General features: G+C 33.6%; 2 protein-coding genes across 8 annotated transcripts in view; one reads left to right on the top strand and one right to left on the bottom strand.

Moving 5' to 3' along the window:
* Positions 1-22643, top strand: GUF1 (GTP binding elongation factor GUF1). Of its 4 annotated transcripts, XM_074229507.1 has the most exons (17): positions 15-304; positions 1077-1188; positions 1486-1634; positions 1864-1944; positions 3942-4019; positions 5228-5311; positions 6526-6590; positions 6781-6984; positions 8583-8722; positions 9912-10035; positions 10820-10952; positions 12824-12967; positions 14948-15081; positions 15850-15951; positions 19372-19491; positions 20329-20365; positions 22449-22643. In XM_074229507.1, the coding sequence occupies exons 1-17, from the start codon at positions 137-139 to the stop codon at positions 22584-22586; spliced, it is 2013 nt and encodes a 670-aa protein (XP_074085608.1). In that variant the 5' UTR covers positions 15-136; the 3' UTR covers positions 22587-22643. The 4 variants fall into 4 exon arrangements, with proteins under 4 accessions (XP_074085609.1, XP_074085608.1, XP_074085612.1 ...); XM_074229508.1 differs by lacking the exons at positions 19372-19491; positions 20329-20365; positions 22449-22643 and adding an exon at positions 15440-15491 and having other exon boundaries at positions 1-304; XM_074229511.1 differs by lacking the exons at positions 15-304; positions 1077-1188; positions 1486-1634; positions 1864-1944 and having other exon boundaries at positions 1952-4019; positions 5232-5311; positions 22449-22642.
* The window catches only part of LOC141517957 (glucosamine-6-phosphate deaminase 2), a 30099-nt gene continuing 28244 nt past the window's right edge, over positions 22463-24317 (bottom strand). For 2 of the 4 annotated variants that reach the window (XM_074229512.1, XM_074229513.1), the window contains exon 7: positions 22467-24317. In XM_074229512.1, coding sequence (XP_074085613.1) covers positions 24256-24317 — 62 coding nt within the window. In that variant the 3' untranslated portion in view covers positions 22467-24255. The other 2 variants (XM_074229514.1, XM_074229515.1) reach the window with 2 other exon arrangements.

The following is a 24317-nucleotide window of genomic DNA, read 5'->3' as shown; positions in this document are numbered from 1 at the left end:
AGCGGGGTCACAACCTCTCCGAGGGGTCGCGGGAACTGGTTCCGGAGTAAAAGTCCTTAGTGAATCCGGGACCCGTGGAAGGGTTCCAGTGGGCAGAGCGGTCGGACGGGGCTCTAAGAGTCGGCCCCCCGCGGCCATGCTGACCCTCGCAGGACCCGGGCCCAGGCGCCGCTGCGCTTGGGTGGTGCAGGCCGCCCTGGGGGGCCTTCGCCGTCGCCCGGAGGTGGCCGGCGGGGCCTCCCCCCTCTCACCGCCTCGGCTCCGGGTGACCCTCTGCAGGCCCCATAGCGGCGCGGACCACACGGTGACCCCGGTGGGGCGGGGCGGGGGCGGCCCGGGGGCGCAGAACTGCCCCGACCCTGGGATGTGGAGTAGGGAGGGGCCCTGTAGGAAGCAGATTTTGCAGGGGAGGAATTTTAGTCCTGAGTTCAGAGTCTGCGTTCCTTTCACATCTCGAGTGTAACAGAAAAAAAAATAAATGTTTACATATGAATTGCTGGAGCTCAGCTCCGACTCGGAAATGAAAGAATAAAATCCTTAACGTAAAGCGGCTTGCTTTGCATCTCAGAATTAAGAACCGTCAACATGAAGATCAACAGTTTTGTATTTTTGATATCGCTTATATCTGCCATATTTTAGAGTAAATGATATAAATGTCCCCAATTAGCATAGCGAATTGCCTGTAGTTAGTTAAAAAAAAAGTATGGATTGCTTCCCAGATGCTTTGCTGTCAGCACTATCTGGATTTGAATCCCCTTAACCAAAAAGGCTTCTGTCATGAAAAATGTGAGATTCACCCAGACTTGCCTTTTCTCCTAGTAAGTGGAGGGAAATTGATGGAAAAGGAAACTCCACCTCCCTGTTTACCTTTAATTGTGACAATTGATAAAATCTGTTACTATATCTTGGTAACTTTATTTTGTTACGGTGAAAAGTGAATAAAAAAGACTAAAGGAAAAAGGAATTCTGTGAAAGTACTTATATTAGAATGAAAGTAAGTTTGGTTTAATCTGGAAATAAGAGTAAATAAAAATCACTTAATTGAAATATTTGAGTTGTTTTTTTAACCCTTTTAGGAAAGACTGGATATGTCTAAATTTCCTGCTGAAAATATTAGAAATTTTGGCATCATTGCCCATGTGGATCATGGCAAAAGTACTCTAGCTGACAGGCTTCTGGAACTAACAGGTATGTGAATTCTTTTGAATGTGGAATGGATACTTATTAAGATGATTTGACATCAAGTAATTCATAGACTGATTTTTTTTATTTTTGCTCTTTATTTTGATTTTATTTCTTAGCCATGATCATTAATAAGTATGTTTTTTTAAAATGTTTGAATGTTGGTTTAATCAAGTTTATTGACCTTTTTTAGTATATTTCATTATCATATAGAATTGAACATAACCCAACTCAACTTCTAGCGTGGTTTGTAAAACTGAATGTCATCTTCTAATAGAAATTTTCACAAAATTATGTTATTAGGTACAATTGCCAAAACTGATCACAATAAACAAGTACTTGATAAACTACAAGTAGAACGGGAAAGAGGAATCACTGTTAAAGCACAGACTGCCACTTTATTTTACAATTATGGAGGAAAACTATACCTTTTAAATCTCATTGATACACCAGTAAGTTAAAAATTAATCCCGGTTGTTTGTTAATAATGTTGCCTAAGTTAATTAGCCTAAAGCTTAGAATCGGTAAATTGTGTTTTTTGTTTACTACTATTCTTTTTAATGTCACTTATTTTATTAATGTTAAACAGATAAATTCAGGTTTAATTTAAAGAGTCAAGATCAGACCATACTAGGAATGCTACTCTTTTATTCAGTTGTTTTGACTTTTTTTTTCCCTTAGGGTCATGTTGATTTTAATTATGAAGTGTCAAGATCACTCTCTGCTTGTCAAGGTGTCTTACTTGTGGTAGATGCTAATGAGGTATAAACTTCATTTTACTTTTTTAATAATTATGATTTTTCTGCTATTTATAAACTTCCCTTGGAAAATCTTTAATAAAAAGGCAGTTTTTTTATGTTAGACTTAATATGCTCATCTGTGTAGCTATTTTTGTAGGTTTTAAATAAAAAAGTATTTTGAAGTAAGGGGATTCTTTTTTTTATTTATTACTTTTTTTAGTTTTTTTTTTGCAAGGCAATGGGTTACATGACTTGCCCAAGTCCACACAGCTAGGTAATTATTAAGTGTCTGAGGCCAGATTTGAACTCAGGTACTCCTGACTCCAGGACTGGTGCTCTATCCACTGTGCCACCTAGTCACCCCTAGTAAGGGAATTCTTAAAGGTGTGACATGCCCATTTCCTAGTATTAAACTGGGTCATAATCTCAAGTATGACTAAGATCATAAGAGTTTATAATTTGACATTTACTTCCAGCACACTTTGGAAACAAACTTTGAGAACTTTAATGACTAGGTCAATAAGACTCACAAAATAGAAAAAAATTGTGGAAAATCATTATTTGGGAAATTACATTTTAAAGAAATAACTCAATTTCTCAAGAGTGATGGAGAAGTACTGCAGGGTAGCATAGGGAGGAGATTACTAGATTTGGAGTTGAACAATTTGATTATAAATCTCTGATGTTGTGTGAGCAGGAATAACATCTTTGAATTTCATTTCCCCATTGATAAAAGATGAATAATAATAATCTGTGGAGTTACTGATAGTTATGGGGCTCAATAAATAACATAGAGCAATTTGTAAATTTTTAAATTGCCATGTAACCATTTTAAAATTCTAGTTTGCTAAATATATAGAACAACTAAATGGTGCTGTAGTAGTTGTCTAGGCATCAAAAATGTCTGAGTTCAAATGTGACCTCAAACACTAGCTATGTGACCCTGACCAAGTCACTTAGCCTTTTAATCCCTATCTGCCTCAGCTTTTCATCTCTAAATGGAGACGTACTGAAGAAGGAAATTCAGTATCTTTACTATGTTGTTACATAGAGTCAGACAATAAACAATAAAATGCCTATTTTTATTTTTGAAGGCAGCTAGGGTGGCACAGTGGAGATAGTGTTGAGTCTAAAATGAGGAAGACTCAAATCCAGCCTCAGACTCTTACTACCTTTGTGATCTTAGGCAAATCACTTAAACACTGTTTGCTTCAGTTCTTCATCTGTAAAATGAGCTGGAGAAGGAAATGGAAAAGCACTCTACTCTCTTTGCCAAGAAAATCCCAAATGGGTTCATGAAAAGTTGGAAACTACTGAATGACTAAACAACAACTAAATATGATGCAAAACAAAACTACCTTCTGACACAAACCTTATTAAGTTCTGGAAAACACACTGTGTAACAAAATATTAATTCCAATAATGTTTAAGAATCTGCTTTTTATAAGACAGTGTCCTAGGCCAGGAGGAAGATACAAAGAAAGACACTGCCTCTGCCTATAAGGAATAACACATCTAATGAATTGCTTTTGGTGTTATTGGGGTTTTTTTTTAATACTTTATTCTCCAGCAAGTCACCAGTATCATCTGGATTTTTTAGAATTGTAGAATTTTAGATCCAGAAGAAGTTGTTTAAGAAACCATCCAGTATAACCCTTACTTATTAGATTAGGAATCTAAGTTCCAGAGGACCATACTCAAAACTAAGAAGTTTCTTGCTGTATTGAAATATGATCATTCAGATTGTTGTATTTCTACTTGAGCTTTATCTTTATGTCTGACTGATTAACTGCCACACATGTTTGGGGTAGTGAATGTTTAGTGCCACCTGTTCAACATTTTTGCCTTGTTATCAGCACTATCTGGTTTTGAGTCCCCTACAACAAAAGTGCTTATAAGTGGGGATCATGTTAATATTATACAAAAATGTTAAGTTTTTAATAGAGGAGTATAAATTATAGTGATTTGAATTTGGATGTAAGCTGTGTTTGTAAATTTTGTCTACTTTAATATTTTCAGGGTATTCAAGCTCAAACTGTAGCAAATTTTTTTCTTGCCTTTGAAGCACAGCTCTCAATAATTCCTATTATAAACAAGGTAATTATAAGAAGTACTGTGTAACTATATTTGTGTTTTTAAAATACCTGACAGGTGTAGTAATGAAATGTTAAGTATTACACCTAAGTGTTTCTCTTCCTCTCTTTCCCCACCTAGTATAGTGAATTGCTTGTAGTTAACAAGTATTTATGGATTACTTCCTAGATGCTGTATTATACTATACTAACTGTATTATATAAATGAAGTGGTGGTGCTATAAAGAAGGTTATTGTCTTATAGGAAAGCCAAGACTAAAATGCTTTCAACCCCTAAATTCCTAAGCTAGGCATTAGAAAGGATGTTATCCATACACACATGTTAGAAAATAAAGTGCTAAATAAAATAGTGCTTTTGAGCTTTTGTTTTCTTTTAATCTCAAAATTAAGAAGTAGGATAACTTCCTTATAATATAAATCTAAAATATAAAACTAACTTTTTATTTTAATTTGAAGGATAAGTTTTAAAGAAAATGGATTGTAAATTCCATTTAACAGAGTAGGTATATAGTTCATATAATCTGGAAAGACTAATTGCATTTTAGTGATGGACATAATAGGTGTTCAGATGTTTATTGAAATTTTTGCTGCCTTTCAAAAACTTACATTCCAGGAGGAGTGATAACATGTATAAAAATAATACACAGTATACACAAACTCAAGCTAAGATGAAGTAAATAGAAAAATGTGATAGGAATTTATAATGAGAAATCTGAAAAGTTGCATTTAAGTAAATTCAGGAGAGTTGTGGAGGTGGATTTTGAACAAGGCATGAAGAAATTAAACTTTTAAAATTGTTTTTACAAATGGGAGTGAGAAAAGTAGATGCCTTATAATTAAAAAATAAAATATAATTTATAAAAGAATAATAGTGCCTCACTCATTTTTATTCCATAAATTTGGTAATTTAGACATTTTATTGCAAGAAGTTGGTCCACTTAGTAATATTTCTAGCATTAGCAACCTAGGAAGAAAATGTCTTATTGGGCATAGAAAGGTACATTCTACATTGGTGTTAAGGTTGAGTAAAATCATTGATCTTTTGAAATGTTTAAAGAGTTAATTTGTAAGCATTATGCAAAATTTTAAGTTGCATATTTAATAGATTATTGTGCTCATTGAAATTCGAGTTTGGAAAGAAACATCTCCCTGAATGTGCATCCATCAGTATATTTTTATTTTTGTATAAGATTTAATATTAATATTTTGTAGATAGATCTGAAGAATGCTGACCCTGAAAGGGTTGAAAAGCAAATTGAAAAGATGTTTGACATCCCCCATGATGAATGCATTAAGGTAAAACATCTATTTTTACTCTTTCATTTGTACTTTTTTTACTCAGAAGGGTAAAGTAGGCATGATTTAAACTTAATTATCAGTGACTTCAGGTAAAATAAGTTATATTTCATAGCTTCAATGGAATAATCATTTTCATAGATTCAATGGAATACTCAAGCCAAGTTGAATATTTGATTTATTGTTGACTTGGCATGTTATCCTAACCAAAATATTGAGCCACTATCTGATGTGGTACAGTAAAAAGAATACTTTGACCTGGTCAGAAGTTTTAGGTTGAAATTTTGATTCATAGTTAATGATGTTTGATCTGGGGACAGTTACATATTGTATGTCCCCATGTATAAAACACACCCTTCTTTAAAAAATTTGGGGTCTAAAAACTGAGAGCATCTTATACAGTGGTTGTATAGTTTTTTACTTGCATTTCCTGCTTTTTCTGTGTTTGTTATCTTTGCACTCATTGTTTCCCATTTGTTACTGGTATATTGGTTTACGTTTTACCATGTTCTGCCCAGAAATGGCTCAGAAAATATCTTTGTATAATACTGAATTCAATTTCAAAGTGATCCAGTTTGCAAAAGTGAATGGAAGTTATGCTGCTGAATGTCCGTCTGATCCTCCTCCAACTGAGAAGACAATCCGAGACTGGCTTCAGGAAAAAAAAACTCCACTTGAAAAATGCCCCAGCAGAAGAAGACCACGAGAGGCAAGTCAGCACAATGGCCAGAGAGGGAATTATTGAAGAGATGGATTGAAAAGCAAAGGGCAATTGGAATTCCTGTGTCCACAAAGATAGTTCAGCATGAGGCCAGGAGAATTGCTGATGAAAAAAAAGTTACTGATGTCAAAGGAGGACACAATTGATGCTTCAGTCTCTCCTAAGACAGTGATGAGGAGTTGTATGAATTTCATGATGAATAAAACTTGAGTTCAATAACTTTATGTGATACATTTTTTTTTTCACATTTTGGGCCCCCAAATTAAGGGTGTGTCTTATACATGGGGAAATACAGTAACCTCTCGGAACCTTTCTGTATCTGTAAAAGTGAAGATATTTTTGCTATTTAATTTACAAATTTTAGTGGAGAAAGTGATCCATTAACCTTAAAACATTAAATATGAGTATATTTCAGATAATGAGAATTCAGTAAATAGCAGTCATCCTGTCACATCCTGTTGTCTTATGTTTAAATCTTATAAATTTTTTTTAGATATCCGCTAAACTAGGAACAAATATAGATAGAGTTCTTCAAGCGGTTGTTGAAAGGATAGCTCCGTGAGTATTTGTTTTTATCCTCTCTAAAAGTTTGCTATAGATTTATTCCTAACTTGTATTGATAGAGGGAGTTCTTGTACTGGTGAAATCACAAGTCCAGTTCTTTTATCTGTAGAACATTTTTATTGTATACATATATATCTGAATAACATATAGTAGAGTTTTTGTTTTTATTTTTTATATTTTATAGACCAAAGGTTAATCGAAAAAATCCCCTGAAGGCTTTAGTATTTGATTCTACTTTTGACCAGTATAGAGGAGTGATAGCTAATGTAGCACTCTTTGATGGAGTTGTTTCCAAAGGAGATAAGATTGTATCCGCTCATACACAGAAGACTTATGAAGTTAATCAAGTTGGAATTTTGAGCCCAGATGAACAACTAACTCAGAAATTGTAAGTAATCAGGGCTATAAATAGTTTTGGTATATTTTTTTCCCTGTAAAACTAACTGAATTCTCAATATAATACCTTTTATTGTTTAGCCCTCTGTTGATTAACTTATTTTTGTCATAGTGCATTTAAAATTTTAAAAGCTATTTAGCTAGACTATTTGGAGAAATTCCTAGTTTGAAGACAGTTTAATGTACCATGGAGTTGCATTCAAGAGACTTGAGGCTCTAGCGGGATTATATATTTTACAAATTATTTAGTCATTTTAAAACTTCTCATTTAATCAAAAATTTGGGGATTGGGTTGGATCAATGATGGCTTTACAATTCCTTTTCTAGGCTATCAATTCTGATTCTGTAGCTAATAATTTCCAAGAACATATTATTTTAACTTACGCAACTATCTCATTCCAATGCCATTTCTGATCGCAAACTTGTAGATACACGAATTTATCGAGATTGAGAATCCTTACAGTATTCTTTCGTAAATGGACACATCTAAGAACTTGCATTTTTTTCTTCCTTTTTTTTTTTTGACCAAATCTATGGCATTTTGTTTTGCTGTTTTGCTTTTCTCTTCTATAAATCAAATATATGAAAGAAAACATTGAGACTAGTTGTGATTTTTTTTCTATGGTTAATATGTAGTAACATTATTAATTCCTCGATGGAGAGATGTCATATAATGTGATGCATCAAGTGGTCCAGTAATGGACTTAAGAGTACAACTCTTGGGACGGCTGGGTGGCGTAGTGGATAAAGCACTGGCCCTGGAGTCAGGAGTACCTAGGTTCAAATCCGGTCTCAGACACTTAATAATTACCTAGCTGTGTGGCCTTGGGCAAGCCACTTAACCCCGTTTGCCTTGCAAAAAAAAGAAACCTAAAAAAAAAAGTAAAAATCTTGACTATTACTGAAAGCAGCTTGAAAAAATTGCTACATATCTAAGGCAACACTTTGACATTTATTTACTAAGTCATAGTGGGTTTTCTCTTTCCCTTTATGTGAGTTCAATTACTTTTATATTCTGAATGGGTAGAGGTCAGTGCTCCGAGTCATCATCACAGTTGTTCTTGATATCTTAGATATTCTTTCCTATTTTCTTTTTTTGATTTTTTTTGCAAGGCAATGGGGTTAAGTGACTTTCCCAAGGTTACACAGCTAGGTAATTATTAAATGTCTGAGGCCGCATTTGAACTCAGGTCCTCCTGACTTCAGGACCCGTGCTCTATCTGTTATTCCACCTAGCTGCCCCCTAGATATTCTTTTCTACCTGTTTCATTACTAGAAAGAGGAAACAATGGGGCTTATTCAAAGGTATGAAAATTGGTCTTAGGGGATTGTTTTATGTTGGTGTTGTATTAGTAGAGGAAAATAGAATGCAAGAGAGGCTGTTTGGAGTCTTCTGTATATAGGTCCACTTCAGATCTTGAGAATAAATAATTGTTTTCAAAAAGAGAAGGTTTGGGATTGAAATAAGATGGTTTTCTTATGATAGATGAGCTAATGGGTATAAATGTAAAGATTGAGCTGCAAGAATGGGGGTATACTTGACACATATACAATCAATATTATTTTCCATATAATACTAATTTTATTTAGATATGCAGGACAGGTGGGCTTTCTGATTGCTGGGATGAAAGATGTCACTGAAGCTCAAATAGGCGATACATTATATTTACATAAACAACCAGTGGAACCCTTGCCTGGGTTTAAGTCAGCGAAACCAATGGTTTTTGCAGGTGAGGAGTTCACGAGTTCAAAAATTAGAGCAGAAATTTTTATTCTCAATATATACTATGCAACAAGAATAATTATGACAGATTCCATAAGTACAGTATCCAGTTGTAAGAACTATTCATTTTAAGTTAATACGTTATTTGAACAGTTTTGTTCTACCTCATGAATTAGCAAAATACACAGTGAATTTTAAATTTTCAGTAGTGTTACCTAAATTATTCCAAAAGATAATATTTTAAAGTTCTAGGGCCTGTACTAATTTTAATTGAGCTCTTGTTTTAAGGAAATAAATACCTTATAATAGTATCTTAATCTCTTCCTCAGGTAATAAAAATTTGATTTGGCCTAGATCTTTAATTTCATTGGTAGAGGGAACTTGTATTATGGAAGTCTTTCTACCAATGTACATCTGTAACTACTTTGCATCTTCAGAATATCAGGGCCTGGGCCACAGTTCTGTGAGGTCACCCAAAAGATAGAATAACTGATTGATTTATAACTAGGCAATTTTACAGTTTACATTATTCCATTCTAAAAATGACATGCTGGAAATAGACTTTTTTAATATTGACAAAACACTTGAACTATTTCTTGAGCAAGTTTTGGAGTTTCAAAGGCTTCCCTGTTGAAGGTATAATATATGCTCAAGTAACATTAAAGAAATCCTGGTCTGCAAGTAAAACAAGTATTTCAGGATACTGTCATTAATTTGGAGCAGTTGTCTGTTCAGCTGTATTAGTTTTTAATTGTATTTTAAAAACACAATGCATTTTACACTTGATAGATTGCAAAAAACTTCCTCAGAGCTGATTTCTAAAGACTGATACAAAATAATTTGTTGTGGAATATCTTCTTTGTAATATTTGAGAATTACACAGTGTGGTTTGTTTTTATAAGAATTCATTCCCAAAATTTTATTTATTATTAATGGAAATTGGTAGGTGGTGAATGCTGTTTAATAGTTGATCAGCAGGATGCTAGTGAGTAAAGTTAGGAAGGTATTCTAGCACAAATTTATTTGTATACTTTAAGGCAATGATTGAAGAATATTTGGGTCCAGTGAAATATAGGGAGAAAGGTTGATAAATTCTTAGGATTATTGTGTGTAGTATTATGTCTTGGGCTGAGAGATAAAGCCTGTTAGTGTGACTTGATATGGTAAAAGAAATGTATTACCAAATGTTTTTACAGGAATGTACCCCATAGACCAATCTGAATATAATAATTTGAAGAGTGCTATAGAAAAACTGACCTTAAATGATTCAAGTGTGACGGTACATCGGGATAGTAGCCTTGCTTTGGGTGCTGGTTGGAGGTGAGATTCATTATCCATTTATTTTTATTAATAATTTTAATCAATTAAGCATTTAATAATCATTGACTCTATGTGAAGAAAGTACTAGGAATACAAAGGCAAAAGATGATACCCTATCTTTAAGGAACTTATATTCTATAAGTGGAGATAATGCATACACATAGAGTATGCAAAATAAATATAAGTGGGGAAGTAGGAGGTGACTTCTAATCCTTCTAATTGAAGGAAATTTGGCATCAAACTACAGAGGTATAAAATTAGGAGTTGAAATATTTTGTGAGAGAAACAGCAAGAAGGCCCCTTTAACTGTGTGGAAGAATAGGCAAAAGAGAATGATTTGTAAAAAAGCTGAAAAGTTGGGTTTGAGCCAGGTTATGAAATTCTTTAAATGCCAATTCAGAAGTTTATATCTGCTAGGTCATAGGACTTCATTCACAATTAATTGAGTTGGGGGAGTGACAATAAAATGTATTTGATTTAGGAATATCTCTGGTAGGTGCATAGAATATAGAAGAGAGTAGAAGCAGAGAGATTAATTAGAAAGTTAATGGAATGATCCAGGTAGAGTGAAAGGAATCCAACCCTAAAGTTCTTCCATATGAGTGGAGATAAAGGGGAAAAACAAAAGCAATTTAGAGAAAGAAATTATAGATTTGACAACTTGATATGCAGAATAACTTGTATATATTGATTTTTTTTTAATTTTTTAAGTATTATCACTCAAAACAAGTATTAAGGCATATACAATTGGAGTGACATAATTTTATTTGGATTCTTTTCCCAGGTTGGGGTTTCTGGGCCTTCTACATATGGAGGTTTTTAATCAACGCTTAGAGCAAGAATATAATGCTTCTGTTATCTTGACTACACCTACTGTCCCTTATAGAGCTGTTCTTTCTTCAGCGAAGTTAATAAAGGTACTTAAATTTTATAATTTTGAAACTAATAGTGTTTCTGTGGTTGGTATAATTATATATTCTGCTGTGATAGTTGGAGATGTAAAGTCAATTTTGAATTGTAATTGATTAAGAGCAAATTAACTTTTTTGGGTTTGTTTGTTTTTTTTTGCAAGGCAAATGGGGTTAAGTGGCTTGCCCAAGGCCACACAGCTAGGTAATTATTAAGTGTCTGAGACCAGAGACCAGATTTGAACCCAGGTACTCCTGGCTCCAGGGCCGGTGCTTTATCCACTGCGCCACCTAGCCGCCCCTGTTTTCCCTTTTTCAGGAAAATAAAGAATAAGAAAAATTACTTTTAAGAATTCTTACACTTTTTATTATGGAAGAGCAAATTCCAAAAATTCTTCCTAACAGTTTAATATAGACCTTATCCTAACTTTTAAAATAATTCCATGTATTTCATAAAAATATTCTTCATTTTAGTCTTTCATTGGTAAAAATGGTGTGTATTCTTAGTAGAATCAGTAATTGGAAATAAAAAAAATTTTTTTGAGTTTTTTTAGTCAACAGCATGGCAGTAAGTTCCAAATTGCAGTCTTTTCCTTTTGAGCAAATTTTACCTCATCGATATAGTAAAGCTATACCATGGTGCCTTGAATGGTAGCAGTAGCTCATTGAGTGGCCTTCAAACCATGAAGGTCTGGGTTCAATGTTACATAATAAATATATTATCATTATTGATATTACTAGATTCTCAAGAGGAGAGACTTCTTTTTCATATTGTAACACAGACAGATTATTTGCTTGAATTGGTGGAAGATATATCCAAAATAATAGTTTAGTTATCATCAAGCATTTATAAAGTATATACTTAAGTGCCAGTTGCTTGGGATACAAATGCTAAAGTGTAATACAGGCCTGACTTCAAAGAAGGTTACATTCTAAAGAGGGGTAACTGCACATTCACAGAAAAATAAATATGGTAAATAAATGATGCTTTTGGATATGAAGTACTTAACTACAGATATCGGGAGAAACTATGACTTTGTCATTGAAAGAAACTAGGGTTCAAGAGGAAAAAAGTGGGAGAATATTTTAGAGATAGCCAGTACACAGAAATAGAGATAGGAGATAAAATGTCATGTCCCGGCAAGTAGCCCAATTTGGTGGGAATTTAGAGTATATGAAAAGGATAATGTAATCAGTTGTGGGGGAGAGCACACAAACCAGACTATAAAAGAATTTTTTTACATGGCAATAATATCGTTAATCTTTTATCTTAGAGGCCATAGGTAGCAACTGAAACTTAGGATTTTAAAATCACTAATTCACAACATTAATTAAATCATAGATCTAGATTGGGGGCTGTTAAAAGTTAAATTAAGTTAACAGTCATTTGCATCACTGGGGGGGGGGGCAAATTAAATGTTAGATCATTCTTTTTTCATTCTTACCGTATATATGATATTATATATAAGGCATGAATAGTTTTATGTATGTGTATACATATATGCAGGTTTATATAAGTAATAATGAATTATCAATTTAAGTGATTATAAATTTGGAATTTAATGATAAATAATAACCAAAGCAAAGCAGACAACCAATACTCCTGGAATAATAGGATCATGGTTTTTAAGTGGAAGAGACGTGAATGATCCTCTCATAACCTCCACTTTTGACAGGTGAGAACAATGATCTACAGAGGTTAAATGACTGGTTCTAGATCATACAGATAATTAATAATTTTCAGACCAGGATTTAAGCCTAGTATTCATTTTATTCCAAGTTATTGTTATTCTAATAAAGAATATGAAATTTGAGAAATCAACTCAAATTATGAGACCACTTTGGAAATTTTAACAGTTATTGATTTCCCTCATTTTCAGGAATATAGAGAAAAGGAAATTACAATCATCAATCCTGCCCAGTTTCCTGATAAATCAAAAGTAAAGGAATATTTGGAGCCAGTTGTTTTGGGTACCATTATAACACCAGATGAGTACACTGGAAAAATAATGTCACTTTGCCTGGTATGTACAAAATACAATTAAATGCTTAAGTCATTTTTACTTCACCAAATTTCTTGCCTCATTCCAAAATACTATTATACCATTTTAAATTAAATAATAGATATGTCATTTTGAAAAGAATGTTCATGTAAAATAATTTTCATTTGCTATACAAAAGAAAGATTAAGATTTGCTCATCAATTTAATGTTTTAAAACCTTGACAGCATATGTGACATAATATCAGAAATTGTTTCAATAGAATTATTTATTGTTCATTGGTATAATATAATGGAGAAAGCACTGGAGTTAGACTTTGGAAGATCTGGATTTGAATCCCACCTCTTGACCTTTACTAACTTTGTGGTCCTGGGCAGATCACTTAGTTTTTCTAGATCTATATCTAAAATGAAATTAGTAATACCTGTGGTCTCTTGTGGGATTCAGTTGACTAATCCATGTAAAGTTCTTTGTAAACTTTAAAATGCTTTGTAAATGTTGGTAGTTACTTGGTATAAGCTGCATGTATATTTTTCTTGTGTTTAAACTTTAGGAATAGGATTTTAGTAAAGTCAGTCTTCTAGGGATGACAGTGAGTGAGGAACCCGAAAGCCTATAGCATTGAGCAGAGGAGGTAATCTGACCCCGTTCATTTTGGAGGTATGGGTGATGTATATTACTTTCATTCAGCAGATGATCTAAAGACTGATGTTACTGTCACACTGGAACCAGAAACTTAATGAGAGGTACAGTAAACTGGCTTCTGTAAGAAACAATAATGAGAAGAGATTTTAGAAATGATAGTGCAAGGTATTAAGGCCATATACATGGTGAAATTAAATCAAGATATTAGCTTTAGTACTATTGTAAAAATGAATTTCATTGAAGAGTTGAGCCCAAATAGGGTTAAGACAAGAGAAAAAGAAGGTAGGAAATTTATTCAAAGTAAATTGTTTACAACCCACCCCTCCCCCTTATTTCTCCCCTAATTTCTCTTGAAAAATCTCAACCACATCTTGGGTGGTATGGTATTTGAAGTAATTATGCCAAGCTAGGTGACACAGTGGAGCATCATTAGATGTTTTCTAATTACGTTTTTAAAAGTTTTATTAAAAATTTTCGAGTTCTAAATTGTCTCCCTCACCTATCCCATGAGAAGTCATGCAATATTATATCAGTTATAAAAATGAAGTTATACAAAACATTTCCATGCAAAAGAAAACACAAAAATATCCCCCAAAAATGAAATGAAAAAAGTATACTTCAGTTTTCACTTGGGATTCATTAGTTCTCTGTAGGTAGAATTGCTTTGGATTATTTTATCGGTCAATAAGTTAAGTCTTTGTCAGTTGGATCATCATTCTAAAATTGCTGTTATTTTGTTCAACATTCTCTAGGTTCTGCCCAATTCACTTTGTAAATAATTTCCCAGGTTTTTTGAAACTAATTTTGCTTGTCATTTCTTATAGCACAGTAGTATTCCATCATAGATTAGCCATAAATATACCAACTTGTTTAGCCATTCATCGCAATGAGCATCCTCAATTTCCAATTCTTTGCTACCATAAAAAGAGCTGTTATAAAGATTTTTGCAAAAATAGGTCTTCTTCTCTTTTCTTTAATCTCTTTGGGATAGAGACCTAGTAGTGCTATTACTGGGTCACAGGATAAGCACAGTTTTATAGTCCTTTGAGCATAGTGTTCCTTATTCTCTAGATAGAATGGACTAGTTGAAAACTCCACCAGCAGAGATTCATAGCCCTATTTTTCTATATCCCCTCTGGTATTTGTTCTGTTGTCTTAGCCAGTCTATCATTCCCAACAGGAGAGGGTGATTTATTCACACTTAGGCTAGACTAGAGGGAATACAGCCAGTTAGGATGCTAACAGAATTTTGGTCCATGTGAACATCTGGTTTGTTTTTAATGGGAATTTTAAGCATGGGATTTGTCTATTTTTTCAGGAATCTTTAGTAGTTTATGATTATGTTTTGTGTTTTTTAGGGAAGAAGGGCAGTTCAAAAAAATATGGTGTTCATTGATCAGAATCGAGTTATGCTTAAATACCTCTTCCCTTTGAATGAAATTGTGGTAGATTTTTATGATTTGTTGAAATCTCTTTCTTCTGGGTATGCTAGGTAAGTATTTTCGTGAGAACCAAGGATAGACACTGTGCTGTTATAAATAATGTAGTTAAAGCTTTTCTGTCACTGCTTAATAAGAGAAGAATGTATCCTATATACATAACAACAAAATCTTTGGATCAAAGAATATAATATTTTATATTCTTTTTTTTTCCTCATAGTTCCAAACTATTCTCCACAATTGGTCATTTTTTTCCACATGACACTTGCAACATCACCAATGGCATCTTTTGTTAGAAATTCTATTTTTAAAAGTTTTTGTTGCAAGTTTTGTTTTGACTTATCTATCAAATGGCTTTGAGAGATTTGGTTATTTAGCACCCTGTTCTTCATGGAACCTCTCCCTTTTCAGTTTCATGGACCAATGTCTGATGTGGACTTTACAGAAAGAGAATTTAGAAAAAGTAAGTCTATAGTAAAGACACTATTGGGGAAGACAAAGAAAGTCTAGCAGAAAAGATAGGGAAGTCAAATGGTCTGGGTTAAATTCCACCTGTTCGCCTTATAATTGGGTCTTCATTTCCTATAGTATGAGAAAAAGTTACCCTCTAGCTCCAAGTTATATCCTGTAACAGTTTTTGAATTAAATTCAAGAGAAACATTGTTTGCAATCTCATAAAAATTTACCTTCCCCTCTTAGCAGCCCCTTTGGTCTAGAACTGTAGATTAAATATTTTAATGTGAAGTCAGATATTTTAATATTGTTTGTTTCTTGTTTGATTTGAAATAAAAATATTAACCATATAATTTTTCCTCCATTAGTTTTGATTATGAAGATGCTGGATATCAGACTGCAGACCTTGTAAAAATGGATATTCTGTTAAATGGCAGTCCTGTAGAAGAGTTGGTAACAATTGTACATAGGTAAGTTGGATAGGATCAGGTTTGTAATGAAAAGAATCATTGTTTTTCTTGAGGTTTTTAGTTTTACTCAAATTTTGTTTAACTTTTTAATAACAAAAGAAAATTATTTTTAACATACAACATAGGGGCGGCTAGATGGCATAGTGGATAGAGCACCGGCCCTGGAGTCAGGAGTACCTAGGTTCAAATCCGGTCTCAGACACTTAATTACCTAGCTGTGTGGCAAAAGATACAACATAGAATTTTTAATTGTAAGTGATCACAATAGTTCCCTTTGCAATACAGCTGATGATTTTTTGCATCAAAATTAAAAACTAAATTTTAAACTAAATTTGAATCTTTCCAAATGCTGCCCCCCCAAGTTTACTGTGAAAACCAACTTCTTTGTATTTTCCATTATTCTTTTTCCCATATACTAAATATCTTCCAGTTTCTTCAGTTGAGATTCAGTGGCATGATCTTGAAATTCTTTACCAATCGCTGAATTGTTCTCCTAAAATGTCTTCAGAATAGCAGTGTTCCATATGTGATTTGAATGGGGAAGTGTACATGGGATTATCAACATTACATTTCTAGACAGTTATTTCTTTCTTGATGCAGTATAGTTATCCTCTTCTCATCAACATGCCTGTCCTTTATTTCTATCTTTTCCTAAACAATTTGGAGGAGAAACTGAAGTTGGAAAATTAGGATGGTAGATAGTTAGAACAATTTTATGTTAACAGATAGCAGGTTTTTAGAAACAAATTAAAATTGTAACATGAACTTTTTTTTTTTAACATGAAAAATTTAGGTTTGAAAGTTTCAGGGCAGCTAGGTGGCGCAGTGGATGGAGTACTGGCCCTGGAGTCAGGAGGACCTGAGTTCGGGTCTAGCCTCAGACACTTAGTGATTGCCTAGCTGTGTTGGGCAAGTCACTTAATGCCATTGCCTTACATAAATTTAAAAAAAAGTTACTTATGAAACTTGTTTAAAAATAATTCTTGGTATATTCAAATCAGTTTAACTTAGGGTTTTTTTTGATTCATTGTTTATTTTATATATAGATATAGATATATATTGATATATAGATATATATGTTTTAGGTTTTTGCAAGGCAATGGGGTTAAGTGGCTTTCCCGAGTCACACAGCTAGGTAATTAAGTCAGGTACTCCTGACTCCAGGGCCAGTGCTCTATCCACTGCATCACCTTAGTATATATTTCTTAAAATTGGTTTTCAGATTCTCTCCCTTTCTTACACCCTCCCCCCATTCATTGAGAATGCATATACATGTGAAATAATGCAGAACATTTCCATATTAGCCATGTTGCTGTTTAAAAAGCAAGAAAAAGTGGAAAAATTTAGACTGCAGTTTATGTTCAGAGTTCATCAGATCTTTAGAGGTGAATTGTGTTATGAGTCCTTCAGAAATGTCTTCAATCAGGGTTGGCTAGGTGGTGCAGTGGATAGAGCACTGGCTCTGGAGTCAGGAGTACCTGAGTTCAAGTCCGGCCGGGCACTTAATAATTACGTAGCTGTGTGGCCTTGGGCAAGCCACTTAACCCCATTGCCTTGCAAAAAACTGAAAAAAAGAAAAAAATGTTTTTTGTTTATTTTTCCCCCTTTTTCTTTTTCTCCCAAAGTTTGGCTTTGATCTTGTTCTGGTTTGGGGCTTTACATGAGCATGCAGCACCTAACTGTGAGGGCCTTTAATTCCTTTCTCCTCACGTTATTATAGAAAGCTTGATAAATAATCTTCTGTACTTTTAAATGATCTTTAATTTTGTTTTGTGTCTTTAAATAATAAAGCTTTTTTTAAAAAAAAGGAAATCTCAGTAGTGATATTTTAAAAATATTTTTAAATGTCTTCAATTCTTTCACAATTAATCAGTGTTACAGTATTGTTACTATGTAAAATCAATTCATATAAATCTTTTCTGAAACCATTGTCTTGACATTTCTTATAGTATAGTAATATTCTATCACAATCATGACAACTTATTCAGCCATTCTTAGTCCCTTTTGATTGACAACCTCTCAATTTCAATTCTTTGTCACCACAAAAGGTTGCTTGCAGTTTATAGCCCTTAGAGCATAGTTGTCTAGAATGATTGAACCAGTTCACAATTCCACCAGCAGTGCATTTAGTGTTCCTATTTTTCTGCTTTCCTTCTCTCCTTTTCCTATTCTGTCATGTTAGTTAATCTGATGGCATTAGATGGTATCTCAGAGTTGCTTTAATATTTATTTCTCTAATCAGTAATGACTTAAAATTTTATTTCTTTGAAAAGTACCTGTTCATATATATACTTTGATCATTTATTAATTGGGAATGATCTGTATAAATTTGAGTTTTTTTATGTATTTGAAAAATTAGACCTTTATCAGAGAAACTTTGACTGCCAAGTAGTAAAATATATATATATATTACTTTATTATCGGTAATATCTTTTAGCAAAATAGTTTCACTGATTACTTTTATTTTTCTTTTAGCTAATTTTTCTTGTATCTCATAAAAAGATTGTTAGATTTTGTTTTCTAATAAATTTTGCTATCTGCTTCCATTTTATGGATGAGTTCTATTCACATTCAGTTACTATTATACTAATAGTAAATATGATTTGATTATGAAGATGTTGGATATCAGACTGCAGAGAGAGACAAAGAGACAGAGAGAGAGTTTTTGTTGCACTTTTGACCATAGCATTTTTCCCTCCTTGTTGTCTTCTGAGTTTGTGATCAGTTTTTTTTTTGTTGTTTGGTCATTTTTCCAGCCTACTTGTTGCCTTTGAACTTTTATGTTCAGTGCGGGTAGGGAGGCACTGTTTCTAGACCTCAGGATTTTTCCATGCTACTGCTGGTGATCTGCAAGTTCTTGATGCTTCTAAGGTTGTATTGTGCTGGGAGATACATAGTCTTCCTGTTTTCCTGGTCAAGCTCTGGTCTTAACTCGGCAAGGCCCCAGTTTCCCCAAAGCACTATCATTTCTTTCTGCCCAGCTGTGACCCAGAATTGTGAATGAGTAATGAAGCTGCCAACTATTAATGTTGTCCTGCAACTAGCTGTTAAGTTAGGGTTCTCTGTTATTGAAACCCCTGCCAAGGTCCACTGATGTTGCTGCTCCATCACAGACATTTCCTCCCAAGTTGTTTCCAGCTAGAAAAAAAGGATTTATCTGGTATTTTTATATATATTATTTTTTAATTGTTTGGAAGGGAAAGTTGGGGAATTCAGTTGGATAAAGATAAATTCCCTTTACTTTTGTTTTACATCATATTCAAGTATAACAAAATAAATCTCATTGGCTTGATATATTGACATTACTTAAATATGTCTAGAGTTCCTGTTCTTGTTGCCTAACATATATATATATATATATATATATATATATATATATATATATATATATATATATATAATACACCCTTATTCTTGCAGAGAAAAGGCACATCCCGTTGGAAAAACCATATGTGAACGTCTGAAGGATACAATTCCTAGACAACTATTTGAAATAGCTATTCAAGCAGCTATTGGAAGTAAAATCATTGCTAGAGAAACGTGAGTTGAAATTAATGTAACTGATGTTCATCTCTGGGCTTAGTTGGCCAAAATAGCTGTTTATTAGTGTGTGTGTGTGTGTGTGTGTGTACATATATATATATATGGGGAGGGGTGTAGAATTTACCTAAAGTTATTGGTTTAAATTCATTCAATGACATCCAGATTTTTCAGAAAACATTTTTAAATATAGAACGCCATTTTTAGATCCTCATAATTATGTGTTGGTGCTTTTTAAATGCTAAGGTTCATCCTAAAATATGTTAAAAACTTGGACTGCCTAAAGCAGCTAAATCTTTTCTATTTAAACTCGACTACTCTGCTTGTAGGAGGTGTGGGTTTCATTCAAAAAGTATTTAATGAATGCCATTCAGCAAAACACATTTCCTCAAGGACCATGTCCAAAAGGTTTTCCATTAGTTTTGATGATGAGTTAAAATGTGACCTAATCCCAGGCTTTCATATAGGTACCTGAAGTCTGTGACTAATTATTATTTCTGGTCTCTTTAACATCATGAAGTGATCAAGTAAAGTAGCTCAACAAGAATCAAATACTTCTTAATTCATGTTTTGGTTAAGTTTTAAGATTTTCTGGACAATTAAAATAAGCAAAACAACTACACTGAATTAAAGGCAAATTTTAAGTAATGGAAAGCATTGAGACTTGGATTAGGTTCAAATTAGGTTCAAATCCCTATTCCAGCTATTTCAATGACATTATGTCATCATGGGTAAAATAAGGGGTACTTTTCTAAAATTATGTATTAGGCATTCAATTATGTCATTTAATGCACATTTATACCAAAAGTATTAAATGATAATTCTTTCCTTTTACAGTGTGAAAGCTTACAGAAAAAATGTCTTGGCAAAATGTGTATGTATCATATTTTGTTTTTATTCTAAAAATATCTGGAATAACTTTTTTTAAGTGCATAATTAAGAGTTTGAAAACAAAAATAGTGTAAGTTGCTAAAAGGATTTTCCTTAAGGGCAGCCAACCATGTGACTCTACTACTCCTAGAGTGGGTTCTGACCATGTTTGTAAATGAACACAATATGTAAGATTACAAGTAAATCAAAAATAAAATCATTAAAACATTGGCAGATCTCTTGCTAACCCCAATATGTTAAGAACCTCTGCTCTAGGGAAAAATAGCCACCCCTTCATTCAGCCTTCCTGCCTCATTGGCTGTTACCCTTTCTCCCCAATATGGACTCTGTTTCTCTCACGTCCTACACTCCACTTTTAGTGTCCTTACATTGGCAGTGCCATTTCATATGTCTGGCATGCACTCTCTTTACTGTGTGCCAGATGCTGTAGTAAATGCTGGGGATACATACCACCAAAAAAATAGCCTCTCCCCAACTTCAAGCTTACATTCTAGCAGGAAGCATGACTTGAGCAGAGGGGAGACTATAGGAAGGAAGAATGAAGGAGGTGATGGCCTCCCAGGTCATGGAAGGATTCATGGATGGAGGAGCACAAGTTCTTTTGCAGGTTGTGAGATGAGGGTGCAGCTAGGGTATAGTGGCAAAGCTGATAGGGGAAGGATGATTGGCATAAGTCCCCTCTCAAACTAGACCAACTTACCATATCGCCCCTAACTGATAGAACGCAGCAAAGGGAATAAGGGGCTACTAGGTCAGAAGGATATTCCAAAGGGGGAAGAATCCTTTTAAGTACCATCTGCATGAAACTTCCAGATTATCCCAAACCTAGGAGCCAGTATCTCAAACTATCTTGTGCTCAACTACTTCATATAAACTCCTTGTAAGAAGGGATTGTTTGTCTTGTCAGTATCAAATACATTTTTTTAAGGTTTTTTTTTCCCAAGGCAGTGGGGTTAAGTGGCTTGCCCAAGGTCACACAGCTAGGTAATTATTAAGTGTCTGAGACCGAATTTGAACCCAGGTACTCCTGACTCCAGGGCCTGTGCTTTATCCACTGTGCCCACCTAGCTGCCCCTCAAATAAGTTTTTGAGACACAATACAGCCTGCTCTCAATGAGAAAGACATAATTCCTATCAAAAATTTGCTGTATTAATAAAAGTTTCAGAACAGTTAATTTTTGAAACTCCCCTGCAGAGGAAGTTTCCTCACTGAGAGATTCCTACACTGGTGAAATTATAAGAAAAATCACTGTAATTTACCTGTATTTTGTATAGTTTTATTCTACAGCACTACTTCACCTTGGAAATTTAAAAAACCCATAAGTAAAACTGCAAGGAAAGAGTTTTCCAAATGAATTAAGAAATTGCTTAATCTGAAAATATTTTTTTAGTCCTGGAGGATACAAATGGGAAAAGACAGTTCCTGCTTTCAAGGAGCTCACATTGTAACAATGGAGGTTTTAGCGGCAAATGGAAAGGCACAGTGGTTCTTGGGATAGAATATTAAAGGCATTTGGGTAATTTCTTTTCTTTAGCTTCATTTTGATTAAAACAGTATCCATTGATAACTCAGTAGCAGTTGCCAAGTACCATCTCCATAAGGTTTGTTCCTCTGGATGATAGCAGTGGAGCCTGGGGTGGAAGCAAGGCACTGTTATTCTTGGGCAGTCTGAGCATAAGAGTTTTGGATAGCAAAACTTTATTTTTTAATAAATTAATTATGCTGTGTTGATCTCAGAAAGATTGTGGATGACAGATTAAGTTGCTTATCAATGAATTGTCATATATGGAATATGGTTAGATAATGGAAATTTTAGCTTTTGAATTTTCATTCCCTTGGACAAGACTAACAGGCAATCTTCATGATGTAGCTACAAATACATTGAGTCTAACTCTAAGCCTTCTGCATAAGGTGAGATTTTATTTATTCAAAGGGAACAATTTACAGTGTTAACAATTAAGGCCATTGTGGCTAAGATGACATGACCAGCTATAGTTTAAAATTTCTCAAGTTATAAACCTACCCTCCCCCCCACCCGCCGACTGATGGTTTTGGTTTTTCTCAGTATGGTGGAGATATCACTCGGAAGATGAAACTATTAAAACGACAAGCAGAAGGAAAGAAAAAAATGAGAAAAGTTGGCAATATTGAAGTTCCAAAGGATGCTTTTATAAAAGTTCTAAAAAGACAACCTGATAAATGAATGCTTGTAAAGTATAATTATGTTTATTTTGAATTATATATTGTAGTCATTTTAAAATTTTTCTTTTAATAAAATTAATTTTTCACTTAAAAAGTTACTTTTTTCTCCAGTTTTTTTTCAACTTTATTGTTTTATTTCCAATCTCATATGACCATAGATTTGGTGCTGAGAAAAACAAATGAAATCTAATTCACTCCCCATTTTTTTTTTTAGATGACATGATGTGTTTGAGGTCCTATAACAATGAAATAACTGGAAGAAGCAGGCCTTGAATCTTTAAATAATATGGGGGTTTTTTTGCATTACACTATCTAGTCCAACCTTCTTTGACAAATTTAAAAATACAAAATACTTGGTTTTCTCTTCCCATTGGTATTCTTCCCTGTGTAGCAATGTATCTATCCCTATATTTAAAAAATTCTAGTTATTTGTAAACTAGACTGTATGTCTTATATAGTCAGTTAAGTTTAGCTGAAGCAACTTTTACTTACCAGGCTGGATTTCTAATAGGTTGAATAAACAATTTAAATATAGTTTTCACTTTTTCCCCCCCCTAAGGAAAACATGAGCATAAACTAATTAGACTGAAACAAAGCCTCTCAATATTATCCTCATTGTATTCATGTGAAAGACCTGAAAAATAAATGCAAATTCACCAGCACTATTAAGAATTTATAGTTTAATAACTGGAATGTATCCAGAGCATTTTTATTTTTCAATCATCTTCTGGAAGTAAAATTTGTAAAGAGTTATACATTACAAGCTTAAAGTTAGAAAATAATCCTAATATTCAAGCTCACATAGTAATAAATGATGTAGGTTGCTATTGTAATGCAAAATAGATTATAGGTAATTCATTTTATGCATGCCTATCAATCCTTTTAGCTATATTGATTTATTATGAATTAAACTAATCACTGATGCAGTTTAACAGTCTAAAAAATGTGTTTCTTGAGTATAAAGATCTTAATTGCCAAGGTATGTACTTAACTAAAAGCATGAACCTGAGTAAGTAAATGAAAAAGCACACTCTTAAAAGTGCTGTGGCAAAAGCTGCATAAAAACATGCACATAAAAAGACACTTTTCTAAAGGAAGTAAGCTGTATAGGCACTGTCTTCTCATATCAAATTAGTTTCTTTTACCAGCATAATGTAACAGGACTTGAAATGCCCAAATGCTACTGTAAGTAAGATGCTTTTAAGGCAACCACGTGCAAAAGCGTGTGTGAAATACATAAAAAATGTAAACACAGCTTTCCCCAAAGTAAGGATTGTGCAACTATTTTTCATACTTTTAACAATTGACAGGTCAGCAAAGTACTGAAAAAAATTATAAATAAATTTCAATAGTTAAAGAAGGAAGGATAAATGGTTTACAAAATCCTTGTTTTCTTAAGTTATATTCTAAATCAGGAAGTTTTTTTCCTGATTTGCATTGTCTACATTTTTTCATGAATAACTGTGAAAGTTCCCTTCAAAGCTTTAAATATTGGGAAAATGAACTTAAGTTCCAATCACATGGAATGTTTAACACTGTATAGATACTGGACCTTTAAATTACAATCCTCCAAATTCTGTTTTATTTAGCACATTGCATAGCAGGAAATTTTGTTCACTACCTATAAAAATGTTGTTCTGTTCATTCAAGGAGAATTTCGTCTCAATCCTTCAATTTTCTTCTTTCATACTGAACAGTGGGTCCACAAGTTTATTGTGCACATGCATTAAAC

The sequence above is a fragment of the Macrotis lagotis genome, chromosome 3 (genome assembly GCF_037893015.1).
Source record: "Macrotis lagotis isolate mMagLag1 chromosome 3, bilby.v1.9.chrom.fasta, whole genome shotgun sequence".
NCBI lineage: Eukaryota > Metazoa > Chordata > Mammalia > Peramelemorphia > Peramelidae > Macrotis > Macrotis lagotis.
This window is presented reverse-complemented; position numbering and strand designations above follow the sequence as displayed.

What these genes read in the sequence shown, in the direction of transcription:
- GUF1 (XM_074229507.1), top strand. Translation starts at nt 137, where the DNA reads ATGCTGACCCTCGCAGGACCCGGGCCCAGGCGCCGCTGCGCTTGGGTG. An exon ending in TTGTGGTAGATGCTAATGAG is followed by an intron (nt 1,945 to 3,941) that starts GTATAAACTTCA and finishes TAATATTTTCAG; the next exon opens with GGTATTCAAGCTCAAACTGT. An exon ending in TTGGTAACAATTGTACATAG is followed by an intron (nt 15,952 to 19,371) that starts GTAAGTTGGATA and finishes TTATTCTTGCAG; the next exon opens with AGAAAAGGCACATCCCGTTG.